Source organism: Meles meles, chromosome 1 (genome assembly GCF_922984935.1).
Source record: "Meles meles chromosome 1, mMelMel3.1 paternal haplotype, whole genome shotgun sequence".
NCBI lineage: Eukaryota > Metazoa > Chordata > Mammalia > Carnivora > Mustelidae > Meles > Meles meles.
The window spans coordinates 165,702,720-165,715,265 of NC_060066.1; the positions used below are offsets into that span (position 1 = coordinate 165,702,720).

Consider the following 12,546-nt stretch of genomic DNA (forward strand, 5'->3'; position numbering starts at 1 on the left):
TTCACTTTGTGGAAACTAAGATTCTAAGAATATTGTGCATCTTGTACTCAGTTGCTTTAAAAATTACTAATACCTCAGAGTTTATGGTATAAAGCTCTGGATTCCATCATTCAGAATTTTGGAAGTTACCTTATTGTATATGACCCATTTTCTTTATTTTCAGAATTCATTTTGTTCTTCAACTCCAAGAAATATTTTCAGTTATTTAGCAATTGAAATGCTTTTTTTTTTTTTTTTGAAATGCTTTTTTTAAATCTCCTAAGATTTATACTGTTGCATGTTTTAAAGAAATCAGTAGGTACTCTGCCCCCTTTTCCCCCTTAGAGAGGGAAGGATATGGGAGCAAAGAGGAAACAAACTGCCGACAGAGCAAGATCAAGTTCTAAGACTTCCTTTCAGAAAAATGTGCTACTTGTGGAAGCTGTCCTGACAACTACAAGTTTTAGTGAGATAGTTTACATATCGAAAGATTCACCCATTTTAAGTGTATGGTTTCATGGTTTTTAATGTCTTTACAGAGCTGTGTGGCCATCACCACAATCTAGAGTATTTCCATCACCCCAAGAAGATTGCTTATGCCTATTAAGAGCCACTCTGTATTTCCCCCCAGCACTAAGCATCAACTCACCTACTTTCTGTCTGTATATCTGTATAGGCTTGCCTATTCTGGACATTTCATATACATGGAATTATACACTGTGATCTTTTGTGTCTGGCTTCTTTGACCCCATGTAAAGTTTTTGAGATTCAGCCACGTTGTCATGTGCTTCAGCACATCTTAATTTATTTATTTATTTAGTTAGTTGCCAAGTAGTACTCTTTTGTATTGCTATACCAGATTTTTATCCATTTGTCAGGTGATGAACATTTGGATCCTTTCCAGTTTTTGGCTTAGGAATAATGCTGCTATGAACGTTTGTGTGCTTGTCTTTGTGTGCATGCATGTTTTTGTTTCTCTTAGATAGGTATCTAGAAGTATATGGTATCTCTGTGTGTAACATTTTCAGACACTTCTAAATTCTTTTAAAGGTGGCTGCCCCATGTTACATTCTCACCAGCAATAAATAAAAATTCTTGTTTCTCCAATCCTCCCCAACACTCGTTACTGTCAATTTTTTTTAATCATAACCACCTTGGTATAGAGTAGTATCTCACTGTGGTTTTGATTTGCACTGCCCTCATGTCTGCTGATGTTGAGCATCTGTTCATTTGTTTAACGATGCCTCTCTTTTGTATGCCTTATTTAGAGAAAAGTTCATCCATCTTTGTTACCATTTTAGTACTGTGTCACTCATTTTCTTGTTATCAGGTTGAAAGAGTTCTGTATATATTCTGAGTACAAATCTCTTAGATGATTTGCAAGTATTTTCTCCCATTTTGTGGACTATCTTTGCTTTCTTGTTTGTGTCATTTGAAGTGCTGACTTCCAATTTATCAGTTTTCTTTTATCACTGGTACTTTATATATTTAGTATGTATAATATCAAAAGTACATGCACAATTAAGGTATCATTAATAGAAGAAACAATAGTGTACCTACCGCCTAGCTTCAGGATAGAACATTGCAAATTCCTTGAAAGTTTCCACTCTGCCCTCAGTTCAGTCCCTGTCTCTGCCCAAAATGACCACTGCGCTCAACTTTTTTTGACCTTCCTTTTCATTTTTAAAAACTTTTCTTGTGTGAAATATATGTGTTAAAAAGTACATGAAGCATAAATGTTCAAATTTATAAAATATTGTGAAATGAACGCCTTTGTAACCAGCACTCAGGACAAAATATAGAACGTTGGCTCCTTTCAGAAATCTTTAGCATGCCCTTCCCTACTACAGCTATCCACCAAGCTGCCCTCTGTCCTAACTAATGAAGTAATTGCTTATTTGCTTATACTTTTGCCATTCAACTTTGCATCCCTAAATACTGTAATTTATTGTTGTTATATCTTTAGTTTTCATCCGTGTTATAAAATGTAGCTATCATTTACTGATTTTCATTTCTATATGTCTATAAGTTGATTGACTATATAGTTCAGTTTATTGACCCATTCTGTTCTTAGATGCATGAATGGCTTCTGATCTTTGATTATTTCAAATAGTCATCCTATAGATTTCTTTTTTTTTTCCCCCTGTGGATTTCTTTACATGTATCTTGTATATATATGCACTTTTATTTAGATTATTTCCCTAGGAGTTGAATTTTCTGTGTTAAAGAATATGTATATTTATACCAGATATACCTGGGTATTTTTCCAAAGGGTTTGTCTCAATTTATACTTTACCTACAGTATGAGAGTTCCCATTCTTTCACATGTTCATCAGCATTTAGATTTTTCAGACTTGAAGATTTTTTTCAATCTGATACTTTATAGTTGTATCTCATTTCAGCTTTCATTTCCCTGGTGCCTTATGAGGGTATGCACTTCTTCGTATACATGTTGGCCATTTGAATTTTCTCTGTTGAGGTGTTGAGGTTCTAGCATTTTTTTGCCCATTTGCCATTTGGTTGTCTGCCTTTTTTTATAATTTGTATGAGTTTATATGTTCTGGATCAAATCCACTGTCAATTATAAGTGATTCAGATATATCTTTTTTTTTGTGACTTGCCTTTAACACTTCATGGTGAATTTGGTGACTAGAGTGCCTTATTTAAAACACTTAAAAATTTGTCAGTCTTTTCCTTTACAACTAATGTTTTTTGTATCTTTAAAAATTTGATCCCTATTCTAAGATTTTGAAGATATTTCCTGTTACTTTTCCAAATGTTTTTTTTGTTCTTTCATATTTAATCCTAAAATATACCTGGAATTTTTTATGAACAGTAGAATCTGGGATTCAGGTTTGTTCATTCATTAATTTATATTAAACCAAATTATCTCAGCACTGTTTATTAAGAGATTATTTTGCCTACTCCTCTGGAGTACTACCTCAATATGGTCTCTCATGTAGAAAAAGCTCTCATGCATATAAAAAAAGGTTTTTAACATAAATTTTAAAATCAGCTTATGATGTTCCACTAAAGTAAATAAAAAAAAAAAACAAAAACCAATGAACCTGTGAGGATTTGGGCTGAGATTATAATGAGTATATGGATCAATTTTGGTGAAAACTGGCATTTTTGCACTACTGAATCTCTTAATCCTTGAACATGATGGATCTCCCTATTATTTAGATCTTCTTTAACATCTGTGAACATAGAAACTTTTATAGGTTGTTTTTTGTTCTAATATTTTATTCATTTGGGAGAGAGAAATAAAGCACAAGCAGGGCAAGAGGGAGAGGGAGAAGCAGACTCCCCTCTGAGCAGGGAGCCTGATGTGGGGCTCAGTCCCAAGACCCCAAGATCATGACCTGAGCCTAACACAGACGCTTAACCAACTGAGCCACCCAGGAGCCCCTATAGTTTTCACTAAAGAAGCCTAGTACAGGGGCGCCTGGGTGGTTCAATGGATTAAGCCTCTGCCTTTGGCTCAGGTCATGATCTCAGGGTCCTGGGATCGAGCCCCACATCGGGCTCTCTGCTCAGCGGGGAGCCTGCTTCCCCCTTTCTCTCTGCCTGCCTCTCTGTCTACTTGTGATCTCTCTCTGTGTCAAATAAACAAGTAAAATCTTAAAAAAAAAAAAAATAGCAGCAGCCTAGTACATCTTTTATAGATATGGTTTTGGTCCTTGCTATTTTTTATTTTTATATTATAAAATTACATGTGATACATATATATATAATCTTATGAGTGTCCTCTTTTTCAAAAATTCTTTTTCCAACTATTGATTAATTTTGTGTGGAAATAGAACTAATTTTATACAGTGATGCTTATTTCCAGCAGAATTGCTAAACTAATAACATGTGTAGATTTTTTTCTACATACACAATCCTGTCATCTGTGAATAATGGCAGTTGGTTTCTTACTTTCAAGTTTTTTCCACAACTAACTTTGCAGGCCAGAACTTCAGTACATTGCTGAATACAAGTGACAGTAGTTGGCATCCTTAAAAGTGCAAACTTGCAACATTTCATTCTTACACATAAGTGCTATAGTTTTGGGGGGATTTTTTGGTGTTTGGTTTTTTCCAACTATCCTTTCTTACATTGCGAAAGTCGTCTTTCTGTTCCTGGTTTGCTAAGAGTTCTGTTTTTTAATTATGACTAGGTGAATTTTATCATGCTCTCTTTGGATCCATTGAGACGCTTGTATTACTTTGCTTTTAAATCTTTTACTGTGACCCCTTCAATTGATTTCCTAGTGTTAAACCTACCTTCAATTGCCGAATTAAACCGACTTCTTGTATATTAATGGATTTTGTGTGGCACAATTTAAGATTCATGTATTTATGCTTGTAGGTAAACAACTGCTTGTGATATTTTTCTCATAATGTTCTTTACAGGTTTTGAAATCAGGGTTAGGTTAGCCAATTTAAATTTAAAAGGGAGTTTACCCTTTTATTCTGTTCTCTGGAAGGACGTGTTTAAAATTGGAGTTATTTCTTCCTGAAATATTTGGAGAACCTGTGGGTGATGCCATCTGTACTTGTAGTTTTCTTTTTTGAAAATTTAAAAATTACTGATTTAATTTCTTTAATGACTGTAAGACTATTCAACTGTTCTGTTTCCTTTTACACTGATTTGTGTAAATTTTACTCCAGTAGAAAAAGTCTGTATCATCTGTAGTGGATATAAATAGTTTCATATCTGTGGTTGGCTTTTTGTACCCTTTGTCTTGCATCAATCTCAACAAAAATTTGTGTATATCTTTAGTCTTCATAAAAACCAGTTTGGGGCCTGTTGATCCTCACTTTTTTTTTTTTTTTTTTTTTTTTAGATTTTATTTATTTGACAGAAATCACAAGAGAGGCAGGCAGAGAGAGAGGAAGGGAAGCAGGCTCTCCGCTGAGCAGAGAGCCCGTTGCGGGACTCGATCCCAGGACCCTGAGATCATGACCTGAGCCGAAGGCAGCGGCTTAACCCACTGAGCCACCCAAGCGCCCCTGATCCTCACTTTTTTAAAAAAGATTTTATTTATTTATTTCACAGATAGAGATCACAAGTAGGCAGAGAGGCAGGCAGAGAGAGAGGGGGAAGCAGTCTCCCTGCTGAGCAAAGAGCTCAACGTGGGGCTCAATCCCAGGACCCCGGGATCATGACCTGAGCCAAAGGCAAAGGCTTTGACCCACTGAGCCACCCAGGTGCCCCTTGATCCTCACTTTTGAATGTTTATCTTTTTTTACTGTCTTCTATTTCCTTTGGGTTTATATTGTTCTTTTTCTAACTTGAGGTGGGTGCTTAGCTCACTAATTTTCATCATTTCTTCTTTGGTACATATTATAAGCCTGTACATTTTCCTTTAGTTATTGTTTTAGTTACATGCCACAATTTATATGAAGTATTTTTATTATTCAGCTCAAAAGTAGATCTAAAGTGCATTATGATTTTTTTTAGATTTTTAGGCTCTAAGTTTTTGTTTTAAAATGTTTAGTCTTTCTCCAAAGAAGACCTACAAATGGTCAAGAGACACATGAACAAATGCTCAACATCATTTGGCAAACAAATCAAAACCGCAATGAAATAACCACCTCACACGGGTCAGAATGGCTTAAATTAACAAGTCAGGAAACAACTGATGTTGGTGAGGATGCAGAAAAGGGGAACTCTCTTACACTGTTGGTGGGAATGCAAACTGGTACAGCCACTCTGGAGAACATAGAGGTTCATCAAAAAGTTAAAAATAGGGGCGCCTGGGTGGCTCAGTGGGTTAAGCCGCTGCCTTCGGCTCGGGTCATGATCCCAGGGTCCTGGGATCGAGTCCCGCATCGGGCTCTCTGCTCAGCAGGGTGCCTGCTTCCCTCCCTCTCTCTCTGCCTGCCTCTCTATCTACTTGTGATCTCTCTCTGTCAAATAAAGAAATAAAATCTTAAAAAAAAAAAAAAAAAGTTAAAAATAGGGCTACCTTATGCCCCAGCAATTGCACTGTTAGGTATTTTTCCAAAGGATGCAAACATAGTGATTTGAAAGGGCACATGTACCCCAGTGTTTATAGCAGCAATGTCCACAATAGCCAAACTAAGGAAAGAGCCCATCTGTCTATCGACAGATGAATGGTTAAAGAAGTGGTGTGTACACACATACACACACACTGGAATATTACTGAGCCATCAAAAAGAATGAAATCATGCAAATGAACTAGAGGGTATTATGCTAAGCAAAATAAATCAGAGAAAGACAAATACCATATGACTTCACCCATGTAGAATTTAAGAAACAAAACAGATGAACATAGGGGAAGGGAAGGGGAAAAATAATATGAAAACAAAGAGGGAGGCAAAACCGTAAGAAACTTTTAACACTTGGAAACAAACTGAGTGTTGTTGGAAGGTGGACAGAGGGATGGGGTAATTAGGCGATGAACATTAAGGAGGACATGATAAAGATAATGATAATGATCACTGGGTGTTGTATGCAACTGATGCATCACTATATTCTACCCCTAACACTGATAATACAGTATGTGTTTATTAAATTGAATTTGAATAAAAAATTTTTAAAAATTCTAATCATAAGGTGAGGTGCCTGGGTAGCTCAGTCAAATAAGCATCCAGCTTTTGATTTTGGCTCAGGTCATGATCTCAGGGTTGTGAAATAAAGCCCTGTGTAGACTCCGCACTGGCAAAATGTGGAGCCTGCTTAAAATTTGCCCTCTTGGCTCATTTGGTTGGCAGCTGCCTTTGGCTGAGGTCATAATCCCAGGGTCCTGGGATTGAGCCCCAGCAAGGAGCCTGCTTCTTCCTCTCCCTGCTAGTCTCTGCTTGGGTGTGCTCTCTCTCGCTCTCGCTCTCTCTCTCTGTCAAATAAATTATTTTTAAAAATTAAAAAAAAATTGCTCTCTCCCTCTCCCTCTGTACCCCCCACAAAATGTGTGTGTGTGTGTGTGTGTGTGTGTGTGTGGTCATAGGAAAATTTCTCATGATCCTATGCTTCTGGTTTTGGCCTGATTTCATAATCAGAGAACTTTGTGTAATTTCATCTTGTTATATTTGTGGCAAATGGTTTTTATGGTCTTGTATATAGTGAGTTTTTGCAAATTGCTCATGTATTTGAAAATGCATAGTCTTCATTGTTCTGTATTTGTCCATTACACCTAATATTTCCAATTTGTTAATCTTACTGTTTAAACCTTTGTTTCTTTTTACTGAATTCTGTCTGCTTATTCTAATACCCCACTACAGTCATGGTTTTTTAATAACTTGTCATTTTGTCAGGTTTAGTTTCATTTGAGGCCTTATTATGAAATATCTAATTTTAAATTATGTTTTTTTATGGATTTCATCTTTCATCAAAGTGAACTGTAATACTTTTTTTTAACCTTCAAGTCTACTTTGTATATTAGTTTAGTTATGCTAGGTTTCTTCTGAGATACAAGTTTTTCCATCCTTTACTTTCAGCGTTTTTTCTTGTGTTTTAAATGTTTGAAATTTATGTTTTAGATGTCTTTTATAAATAGCATGTAGTTAGATTTTGTCTTAAATTTTTAAAATCTGTTTATTTTTGTCTCACTAGAGTGTTTAAAATCATTTAATTTTGTATAACTAAATTTAATATGAATTTAATGTGCTTAACATTTTTTTAAAAGATTTTATTTATTTATTTGACAGACAGACATCACAAGTAGGCAGAGAGACAGGCAGATAGAGAGGGATAAGCAGGCTCCCGGTGAGCAGGGAGCCCGATGCGGGGCTCGATCCCAGGACCCTGGGATCATGACCTGAGCTGAAGGCAGAGGCTTTAACCCACTGAGCCACCCAGGCGCCCCTCCCCCTCTTTTTTATGCTAGCCTCCTCAGAACTGATCTTCTGTGGTTTCACTCTTCCATCTAGTTTTAAATTTATTTATTTTGCTTGGTATTTTTTGGACTTCTTAAATCAGTGGTTCAGCATCTTTCTTCAGTTCTATGAAATTCTCAACTATTATGTGCCCAAATATGTCCTCTTCTCCATTCTGTCTTTCCTCTTTTTGTATTCCAGTTCAACATCTATGAGTCCTCTCTATCCTATCCTCTGTGTCTCCTCTTGTTCTGTGTAGTCCATCTTTTTGTTGACCTGTGCTTCGTGCTAGGTTGTTTCTTTTGATCTATATTCCAGTTTATTCGTTTCTTCTAACTGTATCTAATATTACATTAAACCAAACCATTGGGCTCTTAATTTGGTTATTGTGTAATTTGGTTCAGTGAATTTATGTAGGTGATTCATTTACATGTGCATGCATCCGTGAGAGGCAGTGAACATAGAAAAGTGCTGTCTGGAGCACTCTCTCTGCATTTGAATCTCAGTCCTGGTATTTACTGCAAAATACATGTATGAAATACTTCTCAGTGTCTTGGTTTTCTGGTCTATAAGATGGGTTACGTAATAATATTTATCTCTTTGGGTGGGTGCAAGGGATAAATAAGTTCATATGCATAAAGTGTTTGGTACAGTGAAGGGCACAGAGTAATAAGCATCTTACAAGAGTCGACTGGCTTCATTTTCATCATCCCGGACAGCAGAGCGATTAGGGTAGTGGTTGAGATCATGACCCCAGCAGTTAAGTATGTTCTGCTTTCCTCCATGTTTTCCTCTCAACATCTCTTCCACGGCTTTCTTTCTTTTTTTTTTTTTTTTAAAAGATTTTATTTATTTATTTGACAGAGATCACAAGTAGATAGAGAGGCAGGCAGAGAGAGACGGAAGCAGGCTCCCTGCTGAGCAGAGAGCCCGATGCGGGACTCGATCCCAGGACCCTGAGATCATGACCTGAGCCAAAGGCAGTGGCTTAACCCACTGAGCCACCCAGGCGCCCCCACGGCTTTCTTCTTACTATTTAGTATATTTACTTCACCAAATATTAGAATATAGTATAATGGTGAAGAATAGATTTAGTGTCTGGTTAACCTGGACTAAAATCCTGGTTTACTCTCTAGCGTTTCATTTCCTTACCTGTAAACTAGAAATAGCAATAGTACCAACTCCTAAAATCATTGTGAGCATTAAATGAGAAAAAATGATTAGCATAGTGTCTAGTACATTGCAAATTTTGTTGTGTTTTGTCATCATCGTCATCATTATTATCATCCAGTATTCTTGTTTATAAAACTGAGATGATACAAGCTGCTTGGTAATATTGTTGGAGGCCTAAATGAGAAATAACATAAGGAGAGAGCTTAGCATGATGACCAGAGCAGAATAAATATGGAACAAATGGTTTTATAGACAGGTTTTTGTTAGTTTTTCCCTTATAGCTCACATACTATATGGTAATGCAGACCGAAGACTGAAAATAGCACCTGCACCTTATCTGCTCTAACAGTGGCCCTTGAGAGGAAACTGTGGTTCTCTAAACCTGGTAAACATTTTGTTACTACTTTCTATTCTTACATCACTTTTACTGAATACTTTTTTCCATTTACCATATTATATCAGACATGATGAGAATAGATACATCAGTTTTAATAGTAGGATCTTTTAGCTTTTTCCCTTGATGTTTTCTATTAACGTGTATTTATTGTCTACTGGAAACCCTACCATAAATTAAAACAATCTTTCAATGCCAGGAAAAGTTTATTAAACCTCAGGACCTGAAGTTTAAGGTTCTATGTGACTTACTCAAGTATTGTCTAAATCAAATGGTGGGTTTATTATTTTTTTTAAGATTTTATTTGGCTGAGAGAGAGCAAAAGAGAGAGAATGCACCTCTCACAAGTTGGGGGGGGGGCAGAGGGAGAAGGAGAAGCAGGTTCCCCACTGAGCAAGGAGCCCGAGGTGGTTCTTGATTCCAGGACTCTTGACATCATGACCCAAACTGAAAGCAGACGCTTAACTGACTGAGCTACCCAAATGGTGTCCATCAGATGGTTCTTTTTAAATATTTGCTTTTTTCAGCAATTTTTGTTTTATTGCATTTAGCAGAAAACACCTGAGAATCCCACAAAAGAAAGGGCCATTGATCAATCTGTCTCATCCTACTGTTCTTTATTTTCAGAGCGGCAGGCAACACACTACCTTTTCAGCAGAATCCAGTCGGAGCCTTTTGATCTGTCTACTTTGGGTTCTCAAGAATGCAGATGAGACGGTTCTACAAAAGTGGTTTACAGATCTCTCAGTCCTGCAGCTAAACCGCCTACTAGATCTGCTTTATCTCTGTGTATCTTGCTTTGAGTACAAAGTAAGTGATCATTGTGCCATTGCAGGGAAGAATGAGAAAGCAACCATCACATGGAAAAGGAAGAAGAAAATTTCCTCAATGTTTCTTCTTTTCTAATGTTTAAATTTTAGGGAAAGAAAGTGTTTGAAAGAATGAATAGTTTGACCTTTAAGAAATCAAAAGACATGAGAGCAAAGCTTGAAGAAGCTATCCTTGGGAGCATAGGTGCTAGGCAAGAAATGGTGCGCCGAAGTCGAGGACAGCTTGGTACGTACACAGTAGCTTCTCCTGGTGAGAATTTTTTCAGTTTCCTTGAACTATATATTATAGTGATCATTGTTGCAAGTCTTCAACGATTCTACACTTTTTAAGTGTTTTTTACTGTTTTTTTTGCTTTAGAGAGGAAGGAGGGTGAGGAGCAGAGGGAGAACAGAGAGAATCTTAAGCAGGCTCCATACCTGGAACCTGACATAGGGCTTGATCTCACAACCGTGAGATTGTGACCAGCGCCAAAATCTGAAGTTGGATGCTTAACCGACTGAGCTACCCAGGCACCCCTTAAAAAGTCTTTTAAATGAAATGGTGAATTAACTTGAGGAACCACTTCTCTGTAAGAATTCAAGTTAGAGTTCTAAATAGGGTGAACATATTTCCTGATTTATTCTGGAGAGTCCCAGTTTATCCCTGTTACCCTTGTGTAATTATTAATAGAACGCCGTTCCCTTTTTCAGATTTCTTAAAAGCAGTTTTAGGTTCACAGCAAAACTGAGCTGACAATACAGAGATTTCCCATATACTCCCTAACACACATGCATTGCCATCCCCACTATCGACATCCCCCGCCAGAGTGGTGACTTGTTAAACTTGGTACTGAACCAGCACTGAGACATCGTTATCACCCAGAGTCCATAGTGGACCTTACGATTCAGTCTTAGTGCCATACTTTCTACATAGCATCACTTTTTACTCTTAAAAACTTCGTATTTGGCACAATAAGTTAATATACCCTGTATTTAAGGGAAATATATTGTCCATCAGACTCAAATTTGTCAGGGAGAGAAACAGGTTAGTAGCATTTGAGGTCTATTTCTAATCCCAGGTACTGGTATCCATTAGCCATATAACCCTGGCCAAACCACTTAATCTCACTTTCGTTTTCCTCATCCACTTGTGATTGTTTTGAGAACTTAAAAGGTAGTTTAACTAACTGATCTGATCATCGTTGTAGTGACTGTGTGTGTAAACATTTCATAAATTCTAAGCTGACAAATAATAGTGTTGCTGAGAGCTCCTTAATGTCAGGGACATGGCTTAGTCGTCTATGTATATGACATAAGCTAATGGTTCAATATATATTGCACATTCACATGAATATTTTTAATGTTTCTGATAGGCCATAAACACAGATAAACACATAAACACATAAATATCATTTATCTGTGTAAACTTAAATATATTTTATATGCGATCCTGTATGTTTGGAATTTCATAAGAATACAAAACCTTCGCCTTTAGAATTAAAAGCACCATTTTTTTTCACTTTTTGTTTATATACAGTCTATAGTGTACTTAACAGATTTTCTTTTAACTCCTTTATTACATACAACAACCCTCTATGAAAGCATGATAATTAACTTTTATTTAGGTCATTAATTATCACCAGAATCTAATGAATGATTATCCTTACCTTTAAGTTAAAGAAAATGAAACTCACCAGAGGTAAATAACTTGCCTAAGGTCATAAACTAAGGGACAAAACCAGGCTCTTTTGACTTCCAGTGTAGTTCTCTGTATTGTACTACAGTTCTTTCTAAGGTTTAATGTCAGAGAGAGTGGAACTGTTAACAGTATGTTACGTTTTTAAAGCCTGTGGCCTTAGGACAGCTATCTTTGTACGAACATAAGAACTGAAGTTCTCTATGTAGAATCTAAAATAAATAAGTGAAGGGCACCTGGGTGGCTCAGTGGATTAAGCCGCTGCCTTCGGCTCAGGTCATGATCTCAGGGTCCTGGGATCGAGCCCCGCAGCAGGCTCTCTGCTCCGTGGGGAGCCTGCTTCCTCCTCTCTCTCTGCCTGCCTCTCTGCCTACTTGTGATCTCTCTCTGTCAAATAAATAAATAAAATCTTTAAAAAAAAAAATAAAAAAATAAAATAAATAAGTGAATAAACTCATAGATACAGAGAACAGATAGGTGGTTGCCCTGAGTGTGGGGCAAGGTATGGGCAGAATACGTGGAGGAGGTCAACCGGTATAGACTTCCGGTTATAAAACATACAAGTACTAGGGATGTAATGTACAGTGTGGTGCCTACAGTTAATAATACTGCATGGTACGTTGAAAGTTACTAAGAGAGTATGTCTTAAGTTGTCATCATCAAAAAATT

At 36.8% G+C, this 12,546-nt stretch overlaps 1 protein-coding gene across 12 annotated transcripts in view; it reads left to right on the top strand.

The window, feature by feature from the left end:
• DOCK7 (dedicator of cytokinesis 7) overlaps positions 1–12,546 on the top strand; it is a 220,722-nt gene that overhangs the window by 161,143 nt on the left and 47,033 nt on the right. For 6 of the 12 annotated variants that reach the window (XM_046006260.1, XM_046006266.1, XM_046006289.1 and 3 more), the window contains 2 exons: positions 10,000–10,182; positions 10,293–10,452. In XM_046006260.1, the coding sequence (XP_045862216.1) occupies positions 10,000–10,182; positions 10,293–10,452 (343 nt within the window). The remainder of the gene's footprint in view (positions 1–9,999; positions 10,183–10,292; positions 10,453–12,546) is intronic. The other 6 variants (XM_046006274.1, XM_046006297.1, XM_046006282.1 and 3 more) reach the window with 1 other exon arrangement.